This window comes from Brachyhypopomus gauderio, chromosome 6, assembly GCF_052324685.1.
Source record: "Brachyhypopomus gauderio isolate BG-103 chromosome 6, BGAUD_0.2, whole genome shotgun sequence".
In the NCBI taxonomy this organism is placed as follows: Eukaryota; Metazoa; Chordata; class Actinopteri; order Gymnotiformes; family Hypopomidae; genus Brachyhypopomus; species Brachyhypopomus gauderio.
Window position 1 is genome coordinate 33525938 of NC_135216.1, and position 27822 is coordinate 33553759.

The 27822-nt window shown below is 40.6% G+C and overlaps 1 protein-coding gene and 1 long non-coding RNA gene across 4 annotated transcripts in view; one reads left to right on the forward strand and one right to left on the reverse strand.

The window, feature by feature from the left end:
- The window catches only part of LOC143517749 (uncharacterized), a 52438-nt gene extending 48963 nt beyond the window's left edge, over positions 1–3475 (reverse strand). Inside the window, exons 1-3 of one of the 2 annotated variants that reach the window (XR_013132043.1) lie at positions 3376–3475; positions 1748–1862; positions 1520–1545 (exon numbers count right to left, since the gene is read on the reverse strand). This is a non-coding gene — a long non-coding RNA (uncharacterized LOC143517749). Of the gene's footprint in view, positions 1–1519; positions 1546–1747; positions 1863–3375 lie in introns of those variants that run through there. The other variant, XR_013132042.1, reaches the window with a different exon arrangement.
- LOC143517747 (uncharacterized) lies at positions 794–20239 on the forward strand. Of its 2 annotated transcripts, none has more exons than XM_077010530.1 (2): positions 794–932; positions 14080–20239. In XM_077010530.1, exon 2 carries the CDS (start codon positions 14094–14096, stop codon positions 16170–16172), a length of 2079 nt encoding a protein of 692 aa, XP_076866645.1. In that variant the 5' UTR covers positions 794–932; positions 14080–14093; the 3' UTR covers positions 16173–20239. The 2 variants fall into 2 exon arrangements, with proteins under 2 accessions (XP_076866645.1, XP_076866646.1); XM_077010531.1 differs by lacking the exon at positions 794–932 and adding an exon at positions 1737–1751.
- The last annotated feature ends 7583 nt before the right edge of the window (positions 20240–27822 follow it).

A 27822-nucleotide genomic window follows, 5' to 3' on the forward strand; every position in this document is an offset into this window, starting at 1 on the left:
CTGAAGACATACCACAACTCATCAGTACCATGAGGGAGACTCACTCAAACACTGGCAGCTCTCACACAGTAACATTGAAGACTATTAATGACAGATATGCAGTACAGCATCTGATCTGTAAAGAGCTCATGAATATAACATATCAATGTAACACTTTGACAGATGTGATGAATAACAAACACACACTCACCAACACACACACACACACAGAAGTGGTCATATACAGAGGAATGCAAACACATAGGCACACCTGAAGGGAGGGTTCAGGGCTGTATTGTGATGAGATGAAAGTGAGAAAAGTGTTTAATGCGAATGTTAATAAAATCTGAGCCCTGTGATCTGGTGCTGAAGGTCACGACCCCTGGTGTAAATGTCCCTGTTTGCTCCCACAAACAAATAAATGTCCTAGTTAGGGTAAAAGAGCAGATTCCTCTGTGTCTTACACATCTTACCTGAATGAATGAACTAGTATATGGAGGACACTGAACTCTGAAGCATCTTGTGTATGATCTACACACAGACAGAATAAGCATGTTTGAATATCAGCCTCATCTATAAAGAATAAGATTGCTAAAACCTCTAACTACATGCTGCATTCAATAAATAATCCATGTTCCACCCCAACATTGTTCCAGTCTCAGTGGTATGTCAACTGGTTCTGGGATGTAAACTCCCATTTGTGAAATTCAGTCACTGTATTATTAACATTTTCTTTCTGTTTCAATGTCCTGGAAAACACAACATTTCTCCTCTGGCTGTGGGCAGGAGCCAACATCTATCTGCAGGGATAGATTATTCATGATGCAGTATTGTCAGCATCAGCAGAGAGGAGGGAGGGGGAGACTATATAAGCAACACTCTGCAGTGCTGTAATGATGCTCCATTCCCAAAGACCATCTTGTTCAGTCGTCCACATCACATCTATTACCAAGGTAGGTGAATATTTATCCTCACTTTCTGTATACATGGGGTATTATATGATTTACCTTCACACACTAAATTACATAATTATACAAATACAAATACAGCATACTCAAAATGGTCAATTCACTTTTTTAACATTAAAAAAGATGGTAATGTAGAAGAATAAGTAGATTATGTGCTATTTATTTATGTTAACTTATACTTAAAATATATGCTAGTTTGGTTAGAATTTGCTCCAGTAACTAGCTAAACTACCAATCTAGCATATATTTTATTTAAAGGTAGTATTTTTAAAACACACAATCCTAACATCTTCATGTTCTTTCAAGTTCAATACTGGAATTTCAAGATACGGTACATTTATCGCTTGTACATGTAAAACATGTGAACTATTCAAGGCAGCTTGAACTAGATGAGCGTCACTGTGGGCTAAAACAGAGGGATGAATAAAGAATAACAAGCAGGTGCAGATAATCAGTAGTCAGGACACAGGGAGGTGTGTGTGTGTGTGTGTGTGTGTGTGTGGGTGGTGAAGGGAGGGGGACTAAGACACGGGTGATGGAGATGATGTCATTCCTCAGAGGAATGATAATGGCCTCGGTTGAGTTCTTCACTGCAGCACTGCGAGACAAACAACATGCACTTATTATTAATAAACAAGACAATGGACTAAATGTATCAAATATGTGATTATTTCTATGTTATTACCTGAAATATTAGGGTATTTCAGGGAAATATGGTTCTGATATGTTTGAAATGCTACAGCTGGTTAGAACTATTAAAATTAGATTATAGGAAGGGTAAATCACATCACATCTATTACCAAGGTAGGTGAATCTTTATCCTCACTTTCTGCATACATTGGGGTATTATATGATTCACCTTCACACAGGGGTTAAACAAAAAATAAAATGGAATTCTTCTCCAAAGTATGGTGGCTGAAAGAATAAAACAGAATACAACAGAACAGAAACAAAGGTCAAAAGGATAAATTGAACCAGGGCTATACTTTGGTCACGACAAGAAACAAGTAACTCTTGCCTATTCATCACCTGGGACAACTTGGTTAAACTGGTGAATAATAAATAACAATAAACACGGTACTCAATGCATTTGTTTTGCATTCTAATGGCTGGTTTGCATCACCTCTTGAGTTTTTCTTTATGTCTAGATTGATATACATTATGTCAGTAACACTGTGATGGTGCTTATTTGACGTTTATGTGTAAATGAAGCATCTGTAGTCGCATATGTGGTATGTTCGTTATTTCACAATAAAGGAGCACCTTCGGCACATCAACACCGTGTGCAAGCTCCCCGCATCACGGCAACCCCGAAGCACTCACTCTGGTTATGAAGCGATACATCTTCTGAAGATGTTGGACTTGATCTGTTGGGACATTAATGATCCTATAGTGCCAGTTATGATGGTCTGTTGATGCTTTACAGGCAAAGGAGTCATGCTATTTATAGGGAGGAAAATAAATCCAATACCCCCAAAATCACGATTAAGGCTTTTTTTTTTATTTTAGGATTTTGAACTTTTAACATAGGGGGAGACCGGGTATGGTTGTAACATGGGGAGAGTTGTAACACCATCAGTTCCACCCATCACGTATAAGTTAGGAGTCATATGATCATTCCAGTATTTACCCAATTCCTCCCTGATCCCACATGGTGAATATCAAGGCTGGAAACAGGCACATGCAGATTCCATCGAGAAACAAACTGATTTTGAGGTGAGAAAGTAAATTTATGAATCAAGACTATATTTTGTTTAGTACTTATACTATTGCAGATAAAACCATATGAATTACGTTACATTAAACTGTAGTTTCTTAGGTAACTTGTGATGCATTTTTCCCCTGTTTATTTCAAATCACCTTGCTAATACAGCTAATTAAACAATGGCTGACAGGGTTGGGGTGGGTTGTAACTGTCAGGGTTAGACCCAGGCGCGGGCCTACTGCCGCCACTAGGAGGAGCACGCGAGCTAGACCTGGGGACAATCAAGCCAGATAGACTGCAGATGTCTGCAGCCTATTTAATACAGGTGACTTCAGCAACACATTGCTGAAGTTGTTTGTAGCCTTCTCGCTCACAGCCCAAGCCGTTTTCTCTCGCTTGCTTTTCGTCTCTGCGTTTCACTCGCCTTCTCTCGTTTTCTCCCCGAGTTTCTCAGTCTTCCTCTCTCTATTTTTCTTCCCCGCTGTTTCTCTGTTTCCCTCATTCTATGTTGATTTGTCTGCCAGTGTTCTGGTTTACAGACCGACAGGTAACCCAGGTAGAAGTGTTAGGTCTTGTACCTACGCTTCACTTCTCCTCCCTCGTCTCTTGTTTTATTTTAAGACACCTTGAGCCGTTTCTCCGTGTGTTTTTTGTTCTCTCCGTTTTTGTCCTTATCGACGCGTTGATTTTCATCCGCGTATTTTTCGTTTCTTATTTACTTACCTTGTTCTTCTCCTCGTTTATATTCCTCCGTCTTGTTGTACTGTTTTCCCTTCGGGGTTTTTTGTTTCTGTTTTTTCCCGCATTCGCGGAGGTTTCAGTTCGTGGCTTTTCAGTCGTTTGCCTTTTGGTTTTTAGTTTGGGTTTTCCCGCATTCACGGAGGTTTCAGTTTACTGTTTTTTGGCAGTCATTCCTAAGGGGTTGCTCTTGAGTCCTAATCACATTAAAACCAGCGCGTCACCGCCGTGTCCGGAGGCGGCGCGTTACAGTAACACCTTATCACCTTAAATACAACTAAGAAAACTTTCTTGATTTTTAATAATTTTAAAGAAAGACTGACAGAGGTGTGCCTGCAAATGTTTTTAAAAGAAGCATCTGATGAGGTCACAAAGAAGGACAAGTCAGTCAGATCAGTTGCAAAGGCACATGGTATCTGCCATGTAACTAACACACACACACACACACACAGACGTTGTTTATTATTTGACGTACATGTTCTTTACACAGGTACATTGTATTAGTGCTCATTAAGCATACAATTTGTTAAATACATTTGTTCTAGTACACTAATTTACACACCCACCCACACACACACACACACTTCTGAGTAAAACAGAAAGTGGGTATGAGTTATGGTCAATCACAGTGAGAGAGACATTGTTCTGGATAGTTATTTAATTTAAAAATATATATTTTTGAAACATTTTGCATGGTGTGGCCTCTGTTTTTGCTTCTTTTGTCTAATTTTTACAATTTACAACTGGGGTAGGTTGTCACAAGGTAACACCTTGTATTTTACATCAACTCACGAGGGCTGTGATATTTCATTTGAAGTTTGAATTTGTAGTAAACAAATGTGTGTACTTTGTATAAAAGTTTGAGAAGTCTAGCTCAAAAATTCAGTGAGTTACAGGTGCTGAAGCAAAAAGTGTTAAACCATACCCGGTCTCTCCTACATACAACCACTAACACAGTTAGGAAAATCTAGTTACACAATTGCTGTGATTCAAAACCAGGTATTTAAAACACGATAACCAGTGAGTCAATAAAGAAGGTGTAAACAAGTTAAAGCAGTGTAAAAAGTTAATAAATTATTTAATATAGATACATAACATAATGGGGCATGAAGAAATGTCAACCGGAAAACCGGGAAAACCGGGACAGTCCTGGGAAAACCGGGACAGGTGGCAACCCTACCAACACCCCAGACGCTAACGTGGAGCTGCCTGGATTCTCTACAGTGCAGGCGGACAGGGACCCGAAGCTCAGCGGGAAGTGCAAAGTTGGGGGCTCGCACTTTTCATCAACACCAGGGACATAGAACTGTTAGCAGTGAGCCTCAGACCATATGAAATGCCGCGGGAGCTCTCACACGCAATCTTTGTGTGTGTGTACATTCTGCCCCGGGTGGAAGGGCAGACAGTGTGTGACGTCATCCACTCCATCGTTGCTGCTGTACAGACACAGCACCCTGACTTTAATCACGTCACACTGGACTCTACCCTGCCTGCCTTTTTCCAGTTTGTGGACCCACCAGGAAAAACAGGATTATTGACCTGCTGTATCCTAATGTGAGGGACGCATACAGGGCTATCCCACTACCACCACTGGGGAAATCAGATCACAATCTGGTTTTCCTTCAGCCTCAGTACAAACCACTGGTACTGAGGCAGCATTCAACCTCTCACTCATTCAGAGTTTGGTCTCCTGAAGCAGAAGAAGCCCTCATGGACTGTTTCGAGACCACTGACTTGAGCGTGCTGCTGCAGCCACATGGTGAGGACATTGAGGGAGTGACTACTTGGACTTTTTTATGGACGGGACATAGCTGTCCCCACAAGGACTGTACGCTGCTTCCCAAAAAACAAACCCTGGATCACCAGTGACATCAAGGACCTCCTCAATCAGAAGAAGAGGGCATTCAAAGATGGAAACTTGGTAGAACTGAAGTGCGTTCATGGAGAACTCAAGGTTCGTCTTAAAGAGGCCAAAGAGTCCTACAGGATAAAGGTGGAATGAAAGCTGCAGGACAACAACATGAAGGAGGTCTGGGGTGCAATGAAAACCATCACAGGGTGCAAAAACTATAGCAGCAGCTCAGTAGATGGGGGTGTGGACAGAGCAAATCAGTTTAACAACTTCAACAGCAGGTTTGACTTTCCTGCATCTGCCCCTCCCCCTTCCCCCCTGCAACACTCACCACCCTGTCACCCCCGGTAGCTTCTTAAGCCTGGTTTATACTTGACACGTTGCGAGCGGCGCGAGGGTCCGCGCGGCGAAAATGACGTAATCGCGGTGGCTCCGCCCGGTCGTGCACCTCTCGAATTTTGTAACTTTGCGCGCACCGCGCCTCAGCGCAATGAACAAAGTCATGTTTGCAGGGTTCATACACCTAAACAAGGTGGAATTAAAGCACTTGTACGTCACTTTCAAGATCCAGTTCAATATTTTCCAGCACGTTAAACTTAATTAAGTTATATTTATACATATACTCAAAATGATTCGAAATAATTCACTTTTTTATCACATTATTTAATGGTTGTTTATTTTCAAAACGCCCAATCTTAACGTCTTCACGTTCTCTAAATTTCTCTCAAGAGTTACAATTTCAAGCATTTTCAAGTACTTTAGCCTAAATTCCAGTACTTTTCAAACCTGAAACACAAAGCAACATTAAAATGCGTCCGGTAAATGTTCATTCTCCTGTTTTTGAGGGGTGTTTCTTTGTACTACCATATATCGTTTCGGACAACACTGCAAAGCCATATTTACGTTTGATGCCTGGTGTGTATACATACGGTCTCTGGTCAGGTAAAAATGTTCTTTCACCAGTTTTGCAGGGGTTTTTTATTCTCCACTGCCACCTATCGCCACGGAGAACACTGCAGTGTCGCTCGCGAAAGTATAAACGCCTACACCGTTCGTGCAGGGTTGCTCGAGGTGGGCGGAGTCATGCGCTACGGTCACTCGCGAAAGTATAAACCAGGCTTTACTCCTACTCCTCCTTCCCTCCTGCAGCAGTTACCACACCATCACCACAGCCAACAGATCGGCCCTAACCCTCACCTCCACGATCCTCGTCACCATCACCACCCTCACCTCCACCATCTCCACCAACATCAACACCACCATCAGCTGATAGACTAAACAGCTCCTGCAGTCTCCCTACTTTCACTATGGACCAAGTCAGGAGACAGCTGAGGAGACTTCACCCCAAAAAGGCAGCTGGCCCGGACAGAGTGTGCCCCAGAATGCTCAAGGCATGTACTGTCCAACTGGGGAAGCTGCTTCAACATCTCTTTAATCTGAGTCTACGCCTAGGGAAGGTTCTTGACACGTGGAAGACAACTTGCCTCATTCCAGTTCCCAAGAAGGCGGGTGGAGGACACCATCCTCCATCTCCTGCACAGAGCTCACTCTCACCTGGACAAGGGGAGCGGTGCTGTGAGGGTCATGTTCTTTGACTTCTCCAGCGCCTTCAACACCATCCAGCCCCGACTGCTGAGGGACAAGCTGATGAAGATGGAGGTGGACATGCACCTGGTCACCTGGATCACTGACTAACTTATGACCACAACATGTCAGGATCAGGGGCTGCTCCTCTGATACAGTGATCAGCAACACAGGAGCACCACAGGGGAACGTCCTCTTTCCAGTCCTGTTCACCCTGTAAACATCAGACTTCAAATACAACTCGGAGTCATGCCACATGCAGAAGTTCTCTTATGACACTGCAATTGTGGGATGTGTGTGTAATGGACAGGAGACTTTGTGGTGTGGTGCAAAACAAACCATCTGCAGCTGAACATCATCAAAACCAAGGAGATGTGTATGGACTTTAGAAGGTCCAGGCCCTCTCAGCAGCCTGTCTCCAATCGATGGGGTCGATGTGGAGATGGTGAAGTCCTACTAGTTCCTTGGTGTGCACCTGGATGAAAACTGGTTGGTGAACAACAACACCCTCTACAGGAAAGCCCAGAGCAGACTATACTTCCTCAGAAGGCTTGTGTCCTTCAGAATCTGCCAGAAACTCCTGCTGATGTTCTACCAGTCTGTGGTAGCCAGCGTCCTCTTCTATGCTGTAGTGTATTGGGGAGGCAGCATCAGCAAGAGGGATGCTGGACGACTCAACAGGCTGGTGAGGAAAGCTGGTTCTGTGCTGGAGAGCTGGAGCCCCTAACACCACTGGCAGAGAGGAGAGCACTCAACAAGCTGCTGAACATCATGGACAATGTTCACCATCCTCTGCACAGCACGATCACCCGGCAGAGGAGTTCATTCAGTGGCAGACTGCTGTCCAAGTCCTGCTCCACCGACAGGCTCAGGACGTCTATCCCCAACTCCTCTCAGCACAGCAGACTAAGAACTATGTGACACTTTCATTCCAGTCACTCTAATGGGCATATTCTCATATCTGATGAAACACCCTCCTGCTACCCTACTTCTATTTGTATTATTTCTATTTTTATTATTTGTACTAGGGTTAGGGTTAGTTTGTTTTACTACATGACCATATCCTGCACTATGCTGCACTATTTGTTTATTCATTGTACAATGTTTACATCTTGCAAAATTGCACTATTTTTTTCTGTTGTAATTCTCTCATATACCTTCAAACTGCACTGTTTGCATGGCTGGCATCAGTCAGCTTCACAATTTGCACAGCCACTTAGTAGCCAACTGCACTACCTCTTTACATAGGCACACTAAATATCTATATTATTTTATTATTTAAATTTATTTTTATACTTTATACTTACTGTATATTTATTTCCTTTATCCACGATTTTCCTGAACTTTAACCTTTCCCATGATTCGTAGCTGAATCCGGTTGTTGGTTTCCGGTTGTAGTGTTTACGTTAAGAGTGAATCAGAAAGTGGACGTTCGTTGTGGATTTATTAATAAAACATGGCCAAGAATACTAGGTGGCTGCACAGTACGAGCGATTTAAAAAGTTGTGGTGACTGTGTTTTAACAGTGCCCCACCCCTCCGCGCTCTCAGAGTGGGTTGATGACATGAAGCTGTGGCCTGAAGTTAGCTATATTGATATAGTTAATTACTTCGTCTTTTCCGAGGGCGTAGATGGCGAAGAGCTACGGAACTATAAAAGCACAGAGGCATACAACTACCTTTATTGCAACAAAATAGGAAAGGTGTTGTATAAAAAACACGGTGACTTCATTTTTTTGAAAGCTGAGGTAGAGCCAAGTCAGACCGTCAGCCGAGGTAAACATCAGGCGTGGGTAATGCTGAGGGAGAGTGGAGTAGTCGAGACGGTGGGTTGCTCGTGTATTGCAGGGCTGGGGAAGTCCTGCAGTCACGCAGCAGCAGTTTTGTGGAAGGTAGGAATAAGCTAAGAACGTATTTGTTGTGAAACATTGAAAAACAATAAATTATATGTATAATATCTCATTTGTTGTTTATAGTTTTACTTTTACAAGTGAGTGCTCCTATTGTGCTTATAAAAAACTAAAAAGGTGTAAATTACTATTACTATTTCAGGTACAAAACGCAGTGGTCAGTGGAAAGACAGGGAGTACATGTACAGATGAACAGTGCAGGTGGAATGCAGGGACATCAAAGAACCCTCAGCCTAAAAGGCTGTGTGAGATTAACTTTAGACACCATAGAGCAGAGGAGACATATGACTGCAAGGACAGGACTAGAGAGTCTCAGTCACTCCCAAAAACACCACATCACCTGTCACACAAAGAGTTTAAAGAGAGTGTAGACACAGCTCCTAGCAGGCCACTCTTTCTTTTAAAGAATACTTTACTGGAGAAGTGTTACAGTGCCACTCCTTCAAAGGCACAACCTTGCAGGGAAACAAACACAGTAGATAAAAAAATCTTTATGGCACACCAAACTCACAGTAACGATCTAATTTGTGAAGCATGCAAGGCATTCTACCAGGCATATATTGAGGTTACTGATATAAAAGCAACTCAAATTGAATTTGAGACAAGAGAGCAAAGGGCATCTGATTTGTGGCACAGTGCAATAAAACTCAAAATTACAGCTAGTTCTGCAAAAAATGTTCCAGTACATACTACCACAAAAAAAGACAAATTTCTATGTGAGCACATGTACCCTACCTTTAGAGGCAACTATGCAACCAATTATGGAAAAGAAAGTGAACTTGCAGCTTGCAAACAACTGAAAGACAAGGGCATAAATATTTCACACAGAGGGACTGTTATAAGTCTCCAAGAACCTTGGCTCTCAGCAAGTCCAGATGGAGTCATTGACTCCAGTGTGCTTCTTGAGATAAAATGTCCTGTGCCAAACAAAAGCCACATGTCACTCATTGATCAGCTTACTCATAAATGCAGTGACCTCAAATTAGTGGATGGAAAGCTTCAGCTGCAGAAAACTGGTAGCAGAGGATACTACATGCAGTTACAACTTGCAATGTTCTGCACATGTCTGAACACAGCCAGATTGTTCATCTGGACACCTAATGAGAATGTCATTCAGTTGAGTTTGACAATGTGTATGTACAGGAGCATGTACAGCGTCTGAAAGGTTTTTACTTTTCATGTATGCTGCCTCACCTTGTAGATGAATTTGTTGGGGGATGGTTTACACTGAATAGCAGATATGTTGACATTATGAGAAAGGTATAGATTAAAAGTATAATGTGTGCTGTACAACAGAATCAAATCTCTGAATGCATTTGAGCTGTGTAAATAAATTACATTCATTGTAATGTAAAGCATGTACAACATAGCACAGAAATACAATTTATTCAAATTGTCTTCACTGCAATAACAATACACTTCACAAGTTAGAGGTTATGTAAACAATTCATTACATATAACATGTTCAAAATATACCAATGGTTTCCATACGGCTATGATAATACTAAATATTTTACAAATACATTTATCTTCAGTAAATAATCAACTTTGTTCCAAGATATCTTTCTCTAGACATTTATTTGTCTGTGTTTTGATAAAATATACTTCTCAAAAAGGAGAATCAGTGTCAGATCTGGTGCTTTGTATGACCACAACTTTTATAATTTAATGTAGAATACATATAGTAGTGTTACTTGTACCCTTAAATAAAATTACTCAGAATCACGAATAAGTTCATCCCTTAGGTTCACAAGGGCAGCACATACTCTGAGAATTTTGTCTATCTTAGATGCCATGGTAATTGGTACAACCTGTGACAGAATTTTATATACTTTCAAACGTCGAATTGCTCTTTCCACATGGATTCTAACATTTGCAATTCTTCTAGTTGCAGTGACCTGTTCTTCAGTGAGCTGAGCTCCTTTTTTAGTGAATGATGGCATTACTAACTTTACTTTTCTTTCGAAGAGTACATCTCTTATTAAAAAGCCCCGGTCTGCCATTACTTCATCTCCAGCATTCAAGTAATCTAAAATCCCACAGTCCATTGTTATAAATTTATCACTGGATCTGCCACCATAAGCTGCAGAGATGAACATGATAAGTCCACATGGGGCAACTGCTACAAGATATTTTACTGTGTTGTGTGAATAGTATTGGCTATATGATTCACCCCTTGAATCCAAGTTTTTGGGTTTTTGTAGTAGGCTCTCGCTGCAGTCTAAAATGCATGTAATATTTGGAAATGTTTTAAATGCTGCTGGCATTGTTGCCTGTATAGTTTCCTTTGGAAGCCATGGAATAAGGGGTCGTAAGACCTCCTCCAATTTGTCAATCCAATATGAGATGATCTTACTTGCCATGCTCTGTGATACACAGAATTGCCTACTCAGGTCTCCTAACACACGGTTCAGTTTCAACTTCATAAGCGTCAATAGCAATTGGTCTCGTATGGGCATTTTAAAAGCACTGCTGCTAAACATTTCCAGTGTTGAAACAAGGGTGTCGAATGTTTGAAGTTTTAAGCCAGTGTACAGCAGGGAATCTGTGTCATTTTGTAACATGAAGTACCCAAAGTCATTACACTGTGTCATCTGGTCCCGCGTAGCCTTTTCCTTGACTGTCTTTGTGTAATCATGATCAAGCAGGGTGCAGTCTTCCCACTGTGTGTGAACAGAGTGGCACTGTGAGGCAGATGTACATTGAATGCTTGATAGTTCTATGTCAGAGGGTTCCAGGGGGAGGGCCACACTGCAATCTGATAAGACAAGTGTAAACACAAAGTAAATACAGGAAAGAAAATTATACATGTATATCTAAATAGCAAGAGGAGAATAATATCACATCACTTCTTAGATCCCTGCTAACAAATACAACATGTCCAACTCAAGCTGGTTAAGATGGTCAACTACCTTTTGATTTTGACCTGCATATGGTATGTTATATTTTCAGTTTGATGGCTTAGCTGGTCAAGAAGCATGACCAACTTGACCAAGCTAGATAACAATTATGACCGAGCTTAACCATGCTGGTAGACTAGTATGACCAGCAAAAGCATACTGGCCAACCAACACGACCAACATCTAATTCCACATACACTATGCTGGTAAAAAGCTGGTTAACCTGTTGCAAGACAGTGTTGTAAAACCACAGAAAGAGTTAATAAGAGTTCCGCACAAGAGAAAGAGTTAATCACACTCACGAGGTTCACCGTCTGCATCTTCATTGAGGTTGGTGGTTGTAGATGCCGTTTGGCTCATGCGAACTAGCTTCCGTCGCTTCTTTTGGGGTGGTCTATCATAACCCAAATACAGCTCCGGGTCAGGATGTAGCTCTGTAGGCTTCTTTTCAACGAAGTGAAACGAGCAAACATATATCTTCTTTGGAGGGTATTTGAGTTTTAAAGCTGCAAGCCACGCTAGGCTCCTTCCCTTCGGCATGGAATGCAAAGCATAAGGAGCTGGACACGGACAGTGTTTACGAAGCTGGTGATGTTCAAAGCATGTATTTTCCAACAACAACTTCAACTTTTTTGAGTTGTAATGGCACCCGACAACGGCACACGTCGAGCCTGAACTCATACTTGAAGCACGAAATCCAAGCTACTTTTATTCGTCTCAAAGCTCAGTCACTATCACCAGCAATGTTTTGCTTAGCGATGCTGAAACGCTAGCGAGAGCGGAACTAATGAACCGTAAACCGGAAATAGTGAGACGTCATGGCAACCCCCATTGGGATTCCAGGAATAACGTGGATAACCCTGTGTGCTCTGTCTATCAGCTACTGGAAGTCAAGAATTTCATGGCCTCAGAAGTCATTAGATTTATTAAAAGGGTAGCAGATGAATCCTTAAGGTGAATTTACACTCCATTAGTGTGAAAGGTTAATTGAGCAAGTGGCAGACATCTCTGCCTTATCTGGTGCTGATGTGACTGTTGTTATTGCCAAATTGAGAGCTGTATCAGAGCAGCTAAGTGTTCCTTGAACTACAGCGGTAGGACGGCCGAGAGCAGTCTACAGAGGTTTGAAAGTAGCCAGTACAGGGTTTTAGTGTCATTTTCTTTTTCTCTGATATTCCCAGGTGAAAGATTGTTGGGTTAGTGCTCTATGTACTTCTGAGGTGGTCATTTATTTAGTTTTTAATTTACTTCTCCAATTAAAATCCCTCATGAGCAGTGGTGTAGTCCTAAAAAAATAAGTGAGCGGTCGACTTGGTTGTGGCGGGGTGGCGAGTGTAAGTTGTTGACGGGGGGGATGTTATATATTATATTATATAGCGATCGATCATTAATAACGCGTCAAGTATAAACCTTGCTTTAGACGTAACAGTCTCAGCAAGAGCAACATCCAAGGGGGACGCGTCCCCCCCTCCCCACTACACCCCTGCTCACGAGATCCATCAGATAATACACCCCAAAAAATGTCGTTGGTGTGTTTTACCTATGAACTCATCTCAAGGCATAATGAAGGAGAAACTCCCACGGACCAACTGGACCACACGTAACCACTGGACCACACACAACCACCAGACCACCATACCTCACTTCCTATGCAGCATCATCTTCTCCAACTCAAGCACACTCGTGCACTAGACACAACACTTTACTAATTCAGTGCTGTTCAACTATTTTTTTTTATATATATTTTTTTCTAGTTAAAAACCTACAATGTTCCCTTCATCTTACCAAGCCTTTTGTCTATTTTGTGGAATCATTCTGAGACATACTGCATCATTTATCTCAAGTGTTACAATCACTTATCACTAGGTAGTCGCTGCTTATATCACACAAGCTAAATGCTCTTTAAATGTAGCTAGCTAGGTATTTAGACAAAAAGTAAGGCTTAAACCCTAATAAAAATCCAACTTAAAATGTAGTTTCTATCTAAATAGCTAGCTACAACACAACTGTTGTTTCTGGCTTAAAACCTACAGAGTAGGCCTACCTATGCAAAATAGTTTGTCCAGAAACACTTCTGTTGTGTTGTGGCCAGATTTGCAGTGTTTCTGAATTTACAGCACGTTTCTGAAAATTAACATATGTGCTGTCATTTTGATGAATTTGCTTTGTGTATTTGAAACAAGTTTGACAGCACGTTGGGCTTTCAGAGACATCGAAGGGTTCAACATAAAGATTTCCTATGAAGACTAGGAACGAGGAAGTAGTTTAGCGTGAGTGTGGTTGGGGGTTTGTGCATGTGTGAGTGGGCGTCTCCCTGAGTGCTGGGACCAGCTCATGATAACAGTGATTTCTCAAAATTGTATGTTTTTAATTATTTTTAACAGTGGAGCTTTTAAAATTATTGTAGTGTTCTAAAATATCTTCTCATTTCCATTTTTCCCCAGAAGGAACAGACAGAATGGCTTCCCAAATTGCAAAGATCAGTCAAAGCCTCACCACAGCTGAGGAGATGAGAAACCAAACCAAGCTTATAATGCAGCCCTATGTCAACTGGGAGGAGTACCTGACTCCTGCACCACTCTCCATAGCCATCATGGGAGAACTGGTCTTCATCTCTTCACAAACTGATTTCTCCATCAACAAAAACCCACCCAAGGATGGCTACCAGTACATCAAGTACCCAGAGTCCTTTCGCGCCTGCCTCATGCAGGTGTGTAACTCTGGCTGGGGAGCGTTCAACAAAGCCCATAAGAACATGGATCAGATTCGACTCCACACCCTCACTGTCCCAAATTACATGAAGAATGCTGTGAACTTTCTGTTCCAAGGGAGTGATGAGGTTGTTAAAACTCTACTGCCTGACCAGCTGGAGAACATTCGTGTCATTGCAGACGACTGCCTTACTCTGGCTTCTGCAACAGAAAAGGGATTCAGTGATGTGATCAACATTATTCAGGAGTTGCTGGAAGCATGTATAAATGCTAAGCATTTTTATGGAGAGGAACTTGAAGCAATACAGAAGAAAATGGAAGAGAACCAACTTAGGAAAGAATCATCAGAAGAAGCTCTTAAATGCTCTGAAAAGGCAGTGAAAACCATAGAAGAGCAAATGACTGAAGCACATGAGAGTTACAAAAGTGCAATGGCTTCACTACCCACTGGATGGGAGGAGATAGGTATGGATGTTGTTGTAGGTTTGGCTGAGAATGTCACGGAGCTAATGAATGGACTGATATTCTTTAGTTCTTTAAGGTATGGTATCCCATTGCGGAAAATGAATGTTGAGTCAGAGACAAGACCTCAGACAAATAGCTTTACATTATATAATGACAAGAATGCAGATGTAATTGATGAAATAAACATCTACAGCAAGTCTGCAGAAATCCTGAAATGTACAGAGTGCATTCAGCAGTTTATGCAGGAGGAGAACATACAGTGGAATGAGCTGTATGATCAGAAGAATGAATCTCCAAAATCAAAGTTCACATTAGATCAGTTGAAAAGAATCAATAAGAGTTTAGAAAAATCCCCACAATGTGAACCAAAGAATCATGCCCAAATGATATGTGAACAGGGCATTAACATCTGTAACCAACTGGCGAAATATGCACCAGATGGAAAATGTGAGGAAGCCAAAACAAAGGAGCTGATTGAAGAAATCAGAAAACTGACTGAATCAGCACGTGTATTTGACAGCAAAAGTAAAGACATCACACATTGTCCTGCCCTGATACCAAGACCACCCATGATGAATAAAGAATGTAATTCTGAGAAGCAGACTGCCTCACAGAGAGCTACAGAGAACGCTCGGTTCCGCATAGAGCAGAGCAGAGCTCAACTAGACAAGACCAGAGAGATGTATGAGAAGAGTGTGGAGAACATGGAGAAGAACCATAAGGAACTGACTGAAATCCTGATCAGCATGAGGAACTGTAAAGTCCAAGAGATCGACTTTAACACCACCATCAAGATGCTGGTGAAAGGTATGGATGCCATGGGCAGAGTGAAGGTGCAGTGGGAGAAGATGGTTCACTTCTTTCAGATGGTGTCCACCATTGTGAAAACCAGCCTGAGTGTAACTCTTAAAATTTTTGTTTCTACATCTGAGAAGATCCAGTCACTTTCATATGATGGAAAGCTCTTTTGCAAAGACCTACTCTACAACCAAGCATTTCAAGCCACTAACATTGCTAATCTGGTCCACATGATCTCAGAAACCTACACTGAAGTGTCTAAGAAGCACCTCATGGATCAGATCAGCTCACTGGGACAACTTATGGTCATGGACAATACAAAGCCAGAGTTTCAATATAAACGTCAGGAATTACAAAACTCCTGCGATTCAGCTGCAGAAACCATTTTAGAACTAGTTCGAAAGAACAAGGATGAGTTTGAAAGGAAGACACACTCAAGACTGGAGAAGATTGATAAAGAGCTGCTGGCAATTCTGCCCTCTGCTGCCCCTGAAGAGATGAAGAGCATTCAAGCAGCTGTTAAAAGTGGATTCACAGAGGAAGAGGAAGGAGACTACATCTGAACAGAGGAAGAGGAAGGAGACTACATCTGAACCAGTGGAGATTCTAGATCATCTTAATCTGGGGGGGGGGGGGTTGACTGAGGCCAGTAGGTCTGTTAGAGGGTTGGGGGGTGAGAGGGATTTTAGCCTAATTCACTAAATATAGCAACAAAATCACTAAGATGCCAACACTTCTGCCGCTTTATCACCATTCACACAATGATGTGTCTCACGCCTCATTTAGGGGCCTTAGGGGGGGACTAGGATGGGCCCACAGCCCCGTCCCCCACGAAACACCTTTGATCTGAACAGAAGAAGAAAAGTTACATTTACCTCCTTTTACATCACACTACATCAAAACATAAATCACTCAAATGATGTGATGTAGCATGCTTCACCTTTAGCTAACCTGGTGTTTTCAATTATATTAAAATACATACTATATATTCTAGTTTAGGTTCAAAGGTAATTTCTTATTCAATGCAATACAGAAGAAAGCTGAAGAAATTCACATTATATTTGTTGTACTTTGTGATTATTTTATGTGCCGTGTGTGAAATACTCATACTCATAGGTCTGCTGTCTCTACAGTAATTTCCCTGATAACCCAAAAATACATAGCAAAATGCTCACCTACCAACACCTACCAAATTAACCCACAAAACATAATACCACTTTCTACATATGACAGTGAAGGTGACACTGTCATGGTTGAGAACAAATGAACATGTGTCTTTGTAACCGGTCCCTGAACATTTTAACCCCACTTCTATTTGTCCGTCTAAGAGTCCATATAGCGCATTTGATGACCCCACGGCAATCCCAAAAAATGCTAAATAAATAAGTTACAACATATCTTTAAGTTATAATGTATCTTATAATAATAATATTTAAGCATGCTTTATAAACTTATTCATTTACAAATGGGGAAATTTAATTTAGTTACTTTATTACGTTTTCTGTTTTCCTATTAGGTTAATGACGTAAATGCAGGACTCTCGTTTGATATGAGAGTGTAATTTATTTATGTTTTTGTCTTCACTCATATATAGGAATCTTACGTGCATGCGTCCGCCGCATGCTCACCGCAGTTGTGCAGTAGTAGCAATTTTCCTCTTGTGAACTCAGAACTGTTGAAGCTGGAAGCGCTGCTGGGGCCTCATTTATAAAGTGTGCGTACGCACAAAAACGGGTCTGAAATGTGCGCACGCAACATCTTGCGCAAAAACTGTGATTTATAAAAAAGTACGTGGCGTAAAAACGTGCGTAGTTTTAAGCAAACTCTAGAGCTGCCATAAACCTGTAAAACATTGCGGAGAGAGAGATAGAGAGAGTGGGGAAATAGTGACATCATCTGGTTAAATAGAGAATTGCAAGTAAATGCGCAAACCATCCTCACGCATCAGTTAATCCCGAATAGATCAAGATTAAGAACAGAAGGATTAACAAAGATTAACAAACACATATTAATTAATTATTAATTAATTTGCAGTCATTATTTTTTGTCTGTATGTTTAAGGTTTTAGTGCATGCTGTATCTTATTCGACTTTATTTATTTATTTATTCTTTATTTATTTTATTCTAGCTGGTTTTATTTCACTCTACATTTTAATTAAGGTTAATTTCGCACTTTTAAACACGTTTTAAAAGGGTACTTAATAAAACGTATTTTATTATCATCATCATCATCATGATGACAGCAAATGGAACTAATAATAAAGCAATAAAGATATAGTAAAGGGAAATTGGATGTTAATATTTTGAGATAATTAACAGCTGTAACTATTTGCAGTAAATCACAGCTATATAAATAGACAAGATCGACTGATGCGCTGTCTGTCATAATGGCTTTTTTGGCATTACTCGAAGACTTAGCGAGCGACCAAATAAGGCGACAACGTATTTTTCGAGATCATGAAGATTTTTTTGCAAACGATGATGACTGGTTAATGAGCCGATTTAGGTTTCCAAGAGCAATTCTCCTGACACTGTGTGCTGAGTTGGGTCCAGATTTGGAGAGACCAACACTACAAAATCGGGCAATACCTGTCCATTTACAGGTGTTAACAACCCTTGTATTCCTGGCAACTGGTTGCTTTCAGAGGGAGTTAGCAGACAGGGCGGGGATATATCAACCATCCTTAAGCTCCATGATGTCAGGCGTATTATCTGGCATAATAAAACTGACAGGTCGGTACATCAGGTTTCCTTACACTTTGAGTGAACAGGCTGACATTAAAGTGCAATTCGCAGCAGTGGCCGGTTTCCCAAATGTAATCGGAGCAATTGACTGCACTCATGTTGCCATAAGAGCACCAAGCCAGAATGAAGCTGCTTTCATCAACAGAAAGCAAATTCATTCTATAAACGTACAGGTCATATGCAATGCTACAATGACCTTAACCAACGTAGTTGCTCGATGGCCTGGTTCTACTCATGACTCATTTATTCTGAGGAACAGCAGTGTAGGCGTGCACACAATGACGTGCACACTCTGACACGCTCTGTTGTAGAACGCACCATCGGGCTGCTAAAAGGCCAATGGCGCTGTTTAGATGCATCAGGTGGGAGACTGCTTTTACAACCCAGAAAAAGTCTGCCGGATAGTGAGAACATGTGCTGTGCTACACAACATGGCACAGCAGAATGGTCTCCCCCTAATAATGACCGACCAACAAGCAAATGACCCTGAACCAGACCCATGTTTACCCACCTGACGCACGTAATATTCAAGCAGTCAGACTGCGCGAGGATGTGATGCGTCGATTATAAATAATTGGAGAGAAACGCAAAGGTATTCTTTTAACAAGTTTAACAAGTTCTTTTAATGTACTTGACATTTCAGACAGTATCCCCTTAATCTCTTTAAGCTCATTTGTTAAATTGTCAATTGCTGTAATTGTGTTTATTTGTGTTTGTAAAACAACCTCAGTCAGAACACGACCTCCGCTTAAAGCACGTTTTGCACCGCTGGAGGCATCCGGGGCACCGGAGACACCGCTGGAGGCATCCGGGGCACCGGAGACACCGCTGGAGGCATCCGGGGCACCGGAGACACCGCTGGAGGCAACCGCGGCACCGCTGGGGCCGGGTTGGCAGTCTTCAGCTGAATGACTGCTGTCCACTCCCACAGTCCTCTCTAAAAAAGAGTGATGGTTAAATAATTTAATAAACCATTCTAGGAAAAAAAGTCTGATTATTGCGTCTTTATTAAAACTATGTACGATTATGGATAATTTGTTTTTACCTGGTTACCAGTGATGGGTTCATCAGCCAAGTCTGTATCGCCCTCCTTTTCAGTCACCACGCCACTTAACAGGGGTTCCCCAATTAAACATGCCATCCTCTCATGAAAATGAGACGGAGAAAGTGTGGCCTTTCCCCCTGTACAAAAGGCCCTACAGGAGCGTAACCGTTTTAGCTGGCTGGACGTGACGTCATCACTCTGGCAGTTGACGAGTTCGTTTCAGTTGGTCTTTGTGGGGAGCCCGTTGTGCGATGTTCGTCGAGGGATTTTGACTGTATATAGTGCATCGTTCGTGCGTACATGACTTAATGTAAGTTTATTGTTGTTCTGGATGGCGGAGGATGTAATGTAGTAGTAGTTGTAATGTAATATGATCACGTTTGCGTTCGTGTGATCACGGCGCTTTGAGTTCACCGCACGGGTTTAGCTAACTTGTTAGCGGTTAGCACGTGATTATTAAGTTAGTTCAGTTACGATGACTTGTTTCTTTACAATGTGTGTTATGTCCGACCCTTACGTTTATATGTGTTTGTTACCTTATAACTATTTGCATAGCATATTATTTCGCTGTTATGAGTAGTTACATATTTCGTTGTACAGCGTTAATAAGTCATTAAGACAATTGCATATATTTGCCACCAGAGGGTGCAAAGGCACCAGTTGTACTGTTTATTCTATTTGTGCTTGTTATATGTAATTGGAGATTATACATCTCATATCTGTATTTGTATTTTCAGACCACACACACAACTACACATTTGCACTATACACAGCCATCCTGTAACACACACCTCACATTCATATCCCTGCCTTGAACTGAAGAATAAAGAGTTGAATGCATTCTGGCCTCAAGTGGTGTTCTGGCCGACACACCGGGGTTGAATATAGCAAAAGAGGGTAGACCAGTGACCAGCTCTAACTCTCAAGTTTAGTCTTCACTACACCCCCACCAGTAGCACTTGCACTCTTCCTGTGCAAAGAAATCCGTTTCTTTGCATCTACTTTCAAGTCCGACCATTTCTTTTTTACTTCTGCAACAGTGCGGTTTGTAGAGCTTACATTGTTAACAGCTGCAGCCACATGTTGCCACTCAACAAACTTGCGTTTGTTTGTCACTCCACTACTAAGGCTCCCAAACAACACATTTTTCCTTGCCTCGACCTCTGAAACAAGGACTTCCACTTCACATTCTCCAAATTTTCGTTTTTTCATCTTTTTCTCATCCATTATTCCGCTTCAAAAAGAATGGGGCAAGTTTCCATTTAAATATTTATGAGTGATTTGCATTGACCATTTATGGGTAAAAGTGGGCGGGCGGAGGCGGAATGTGCGGCTGATTCAGCTGCGCTCAGTTTGAAGATGGTTGTGATTTATAAAGAGGAAACAACGTGCAGGTGTGCGTACGCACACTGTAAAAAAAAAGTCGTAAAAATCGATAACATGTCCGGCAGCAAAAGTTGCCAAACAGTTACCGTAAAATTACAGTAAAATACCACACATAATTCAACAATTAATTACTGTAAAATTACAGATTTTCCCTGTATTTATTCTTTGTAATTTCACAGCCAAATTTGAGTAAAATTACAAATTTTCATTGTAAGAAAACACAGCTAGAATGTTAAAATAACAGCATAATTAGGTTACTTCATGGTATTATTTAAACGATCTACAAATGAACTTGTCAAAGTACAGAGGTAATCTGTGAATATATGTTCATATCCTATAAACTTACAGTGGATAACTGTTAAATGTTGGTTGATCAACGCACAAACTCTTACAATGTACTGTTTATCAATGAGATTTCAACATTAAAATAATTGGATTCTGCATTTTAAATACACAAAAATAATGTAAATTTATATATTTTTAACCCTATATAAAAGTAGTTTCAAAAGTTATGTGTGTCAGGAACAGCACATGATCGCCATGAGATGCGTTTCACCTGCCGCTCATCGCCCCTCCCCTTTCACGCTATTTAAGCTTCCTCCTCTATCTTCCGGGTTGCGAAGTATTGTTGGCATGCCATCTACCAAGCGTTATCTCCTGATTGCTCTCCTGTGTTTTGACCTCTGCTCTCGTTCCAGACCTCGTCTCCAGCCTAGCCCCTTTGTACCTCCAGCCATCTGTCTACCCGGCGTGAACTCGGACCGTCCTGACCACGACAACCGCACTCACACACTGCACACACCCCACGGAGTTATTCACCTGTGCGAGTACTCCGTATTCACTCAAGAAATAAAAACATCAGTAATCCGCATTTGGATCCGTGTCTTCCTGGCTGAAACGTTACAATGTGTTTAATTTAACATCCAATGGTCCAATAAATATGCTACTCTTTCCTATTAATTTACGGTGCTTGGGATGTATTAACATCTTAAGTTTCTGTTAAAACTACCAATATTACAATACATTTCTTTAAACATAATATTTTTGTGGTTATTTTGGTCATTAAATTCCAGCTTACATGAACATTTTACAGTTACCTTTTATTTCAGCAGATACAAGAATGGTGTACTTACATAAATTAACAACATTTAAAACAATGTAAAAACATTAACCAAAACAATAAAAGCAATAATAAAAGCTCAGCCATAATACATACTTTCAATCTCTTTATTTTGACAGTTGAACTTCAACAATCATGACAACTGAACTGACTCTAAAAAAAATATAAAAAACACAAAAAGATGGTTACTATGGATTTTTACAATGTTCTCGAAGTTGAAAAGATTTATATTAAATGGGATTCTAAAATATAAACAATAATGTGAACTAACAGCACTGGTTATCTTACATCATTCTCAGTTTATTGTGTAGTATGGACTGTAGCAGCACGTGCCAATTAAAAGATTCAGATTAGGATTGCTTGGGAAAAATGTTTCCTTGTTTCATTTACACACCCAGTAGAAAATCAACAACTTGAAAAATTTTGCTACACTGAATATGCTTCTACAACGAGAACTTTTAATTGGCTAATACAAAGCACAAGGGCCAATCATAGAATCTAATACTTCAATAATCGTTACAGATCATAAAAGGGCTTACACACAGTTGTTTAAGGCATTTTCAACAGTAACAGAAAGATGGTAACTTACTGTTTACTGTTTGAAAATGGAAAATTACTGTGAAGTTACAAAAGACATTGTTGTGTGTTTTTACACTGAAAACTGCATTTTTACTACATTAAAAATATACAATCTTGTTATAAAACAAGAAATTCTTGTAATTTAAATTTACAGACTTTGACTGTATATTTAAAGGAGTTTTCTTTTAAAAAGTAATTTTCCTGTATTTTACAAAAAAAAAATGTTTTTTTTACAGTGCAGGGTTTTATAAATCAGATTTTTTTTGTGCGCATGCAATTTCCTGGTTTTGAGCGCACGTACATTTTCACTCCAGATTTCACGCAAAGTTTTATAAATGAGGCCCCTGGTGATTTACCCTTAGCCATACGCTGGATTACATCATCTAACTCAACGGTCAAATCTTTTTCCATTGCTTCACTAAATTGAGAGTCAACTAATTCAATGGAATCATTAATTTCCTCAAAAAAAGACTGGCACTTAAATTTGGAAAATTTGGAACTGTACAAATTGCTATAAAAGGCACTAATTGTGTCACATATTGAATCCGAATCTTCAGTAACACTGCTATTAACATAATTTGGAGATTCTCTTTTTGGACTGTCTCTGCTTCTCAAGACCAAAAAAATATGCGGAATTTCTTTGACCCTCCTCAATCCAACGAGCCCTGGAGCGAATAAAAGCGCCCTTTGCCTTTTCTAAAAATAAATCATCAAGTTAAGATTTGAGATCATCTAAATGGCCTCTCTCCTCAGATGTTAACAGAGGTTTAGCACACATGGAATTTGTTATTTATAATTTGTGATTGTTTTGCTCTCATCTCATTGGCAGTGTGCTTATCTATTTTAATTGCAAGAGATTTAACGCTAAATTTAAACCACTCCCATTTGCTCAATCCATCAGTGAAATTTCCTCTAAGAGTTTTCTAACTTCTGTACAAAAGTTCTCATTTAACAAAAGCTTGCTATTGAATTTCCAAATTGAGTTTGTGTGCAATTTACGATTGTTCAAGGAGAGGAGTAATGAAACAGCACAGTGGTCAGTTAAGGGAGACGCAGAGATTTCACATCTTAAAACTCCATCCAACCTATTATGAGGGATTAACCAGTAGTCTAATCTTGAACACTGACCATTATTTGAAGCATTAAACCAGGTGTATTGTCTGGAATTAGGGTTTCTTGACCTCCAACAGTCAGTCACATTTACGTTGGAAACTAAGTTGTTGAAGTTATCATCAATGAGATTATGCTGCCCACGAGAGGGAAGACGGTCACCTGAACTGTCTGGAACTACATTAAAATCACCTCCTATAATCACCTCCTCTGTTGAGTATGTTATTTTCCAATGTTTTATCTTCTCACATAGATCTGAATAGAAAATGTTATTAATTACTTTGCTGTTATACCCATACACACAAACTAGAATGAATTTAACAATTTCCACTACTACCATTAACCAATGACCACCCGTATCCCCTGAGTGATCCAAAATGGATCCCAGAAACTTGTGGAACAGGATCATCACACCAGCTGAATGAGATGTGCCATAACTAAAATAAGTGAGATCTCCCCATTGAGTATGCCAGAAAGGAACATCCTCCCTTAAAGAGTGAGTTTCCTGCAGAAAAAAACAATTCGCTTTTTGCTCCTTGCAATAAAGAAAAATAGCCTTATGTTTAACATTATTTCTTAGTCCCCTAGAATTTAACGTTAATAAAGAAAACATAAAACAAACCGAGAATAAATGCACCAAAAGATGACGGTAAGCAGGAACGTATAAAGTGACTTAGCCGTTAAACATCAGTGATAGCCTTGCAGTAAGCCTTTAACCGAGAAACAAAAAATCCTTCAGCATAACCAGAAAATGACGAGGCTGAAGTTGGTTACTTATTCGCAGTTTGAGATTCGTTTGGTTACTTATTCGCAGCTCCGTATTCGGCGGCTGAAGTTGGTTACTTATTCAAAAAGGTTATGTTCATGATGCGTGTTTGCTGCGCACTTTGTTTAAAAGCGATAGATTAAATGTTACATTAAACGAGCGTAGGAGCAGACATTTAAGAGGTTATTGTTTCCCATACTGATTTTGTGAATGTAAAAAATAAAAATATAATGAAAGCATTTCATTTGTAAAATGGTTTCTATTTCAAGTCGTTTCAATTGTATGCAGTTTGTACATGATGATTGAATTCGTCAACATTTCTAACGTAAGGAAACATATTCTTAGATTTGAAAACTAAAAACACAGTAATGCTGTTCTAGAACACAAATAATCGGAAGAAGATATACCAGCACACAGCATGGCATATTGAGCAGTGGGCAGATAGGTGAACGCATTTTAAAGGGGCAGTTTCAGAGGATTATTGAAAGCCTTATTGATGGTGGGCCAGAGAAATAACAAATGCATCATTAAGAACAGGTCACTCCCTAAGAGAGGAACCTGATTTTAGCCTGATCCAACATCATTTTCTGCCTCAAATCTAACTGGAAACATGGCATATTGAGTAGTTAAGTGCACAGAGAGCACACTGAAATGGTTCAGAGGGGCAATTTCAGAGGTGTGCTGTATGCCTATAAGGCGTCGGGCCAGACAAATAACACGTGCATCATACATAACTAGTTCCTATATGTATGAGCAACCTGATTTTGGCCTGGCCCAGAATCATTTTATGCCTCAAATCTAACTGGAAACATGGCATATTGAGTAGTTAAGTGCACAGGTGAAATGGATCAGAGGGGCATGTTCAGAGGCCTGCTGTATGCCTGTAATGTCTTGGGCCAGGCAAAACTCAATTGAATCATACATAACTAGTGCCTATATGTAAGAGAAACCTGTTTTTGGCCTGGCCCAGAATCATTTTAGCCCTCAAATTTAACTGGAAACACGGCATATTGAGTAAAGCGCATAGGTGAAATGGGTCAGACGGCCAAGTTCAGAGGCCTGCTGTATGCCTGTAATGTCTTGGGCCAGGCAAAACTCAATTGTATCATACATAACTAGTTCCTATATGTATGAGGAACCTGGTTTTGGCCTGGCCCAGAATCATTTTAGCACTCAAATCTAACTGGAAACATGGCATATTGAGTAAAGCGCACAGGTGAAATAGTTCAGAGGGGCAATTTCAGAGGCCCGCTGTATGCCTGTAATGTCTTGGCCAGGCAAAACTCAATTGTATCATACACAAGTAGTTCCTATATGTATGAGCAACCTGTTTTTGGCCTGGCCCAGAATCATTTTATGCCTCAAATCTAACTGGAAACATGACATATTGAGTAGTTAAGCACACAGGTGAAATGGTTCACTGGTTCAAGTTCAGAGGCCTGCTGTATGCCTGTAATGTCTTGGGCCAGGCAATCATGTACAAACTGCATACAATTGAAACGACTTGAAATAGAAACCATTTTACAAATGAAATGCTTTCATTATATTTTTATTTTTTACATTCACAAAATCAGTATGGGAAATAATAACCTCTTAAATGTCTGCTCCTACGCTCGTTTAATGTAACGTTTAATCTATCGCTTTTAAACAAAGTGCGCAGCAAACACGCATCGTGAACAAAACCTTTTTGAATAAGTAACCAACTTCAGCCGCCGAATACGGAGCTGCGAATAAGTAACCAAACGAATCTCAAACTGCGAATAAGTAACAAACTTCAGCCTCGTCAGAAAATGGTTATTCAGAAAACACTCTTTCATTATCTATCAGCGCATACCCTTCCTTCAAGTACGCACGCTTCCCCCTGCTCCTGGCCTCCTGAACCAACGGCCAAAGTTTGTTTCGGGTAATTCTGTCCTCCATAGAAAAGTCCTCCTTAAATCGAATATGCAGATCCTTACAAACTTTAGCGTCCTTGGATTTTAGCCAGACCTCGTCTCGAACAGTATTAGCCTCGATGCGCTTTTCGATTCCCTTTAAGATGTCCGTCTGAAAGTCCATCTTATTGTTTAACAGCTGTATCGCATGTAAAATGGCTGTTGCGGAATCACCCTCGAAATCAGTTTCAGTCGTCCTCAACTTCTTCGCCGTTCTGTTTTTTAATGGAGTGTGGTCTCGGTTCACTTTATCAGCTTTACCGGTAGACGTGTTTGGATCAAAATTTGAAGCAGCGACATCTACTTCAATTGCATCAGAATCATCCTCGTTGTGCTGCTCACGTAGGGCAGTCAGGCTGTATTCATGGTCCGACATGATACCGACAAACTTCAAACAATTTGGAGCTATAACAAGTATACCAAAAAGGCTTTCAAACGGACTATACAAAAAAGTATGTTTAGCACGGATCTACTGCTAAGGCAAAATGTCAAGAGACTTGGCTAAATAGTAAAAAAAAAAATTTAATTTCAACAGAGCCTGCTAAATACCCTCCTCTCACTCCGCCATCTTAAGCCTCCCGCTTATCGTGTGTCCTGTCATCAATAGATTAAAATAAATACTGCGTCCTGCTTTAAAAACGTGGTTTGCATATCTGTCACGTGCTGCATGCCGGCGTGATGTTGGACACGCCCCCACACGACGCGATGCTGGCGACTCGAGAAGCCTCTCGCTGCAGCCTGCAGGAAGGCGGAGTTGGACATCCAACCCCACCCACATCCAACTCCACCCTCTTCTCAAGTCTGAAGCCACGCCCATGTTACGTTCGAAACTCGGACTGTTTTTGCTCCCAGTAAACAGAACTTCCAGATTTTAATTAGTTTAACAGATGCCAAGAAAAACACTCACATGTTATTGACCAAAATTTATGTTTTTCTTTATTATCCCACATGAATAATTTAAGTCTTAGTACAATCTTTTTAGATTTTTCTTGTTTAATTGTCAGTTCTGAATATGTACAGGACATACAAATGATTGAAATTACATTACTCTCTTACCCAAAGGTACAGCAATAAAATAAATAATAATGTAGCAGCAGTGGTTGTAAAGTTCCTTTAAACCTTTACTAAAACAAGGCACAGGGAAAGGCACATGATAAGACACTGAGCCGTCGTCAGTGTCCCTGGGGTGCATGGTGGCAACATCATAATGTGCTTAGCCATTAGTCAGAATAGTGTTCATCGTGCCACTCTTGGTCTCTACAACACTGCCATATCACTAGAGTTGCTCAGGTGTGTCGCCATTTGCGAAAGTGGGCTGGGCTGCTTGAGTACACTAAACACCAACATTACTATTACACCCAGTGCTTAATTTGTAAATCAAACGATGCCGGAACGCAAACAGCAGCATGAGACACAGGGTAACTGAGGCTAACAATGTCACCAGATCACACACAAAACCCAACGCTTAGGCGCACAAATGTCAAAATAACAAGCCAATTCGTATATAAATTACTTTTAAATTATTTAC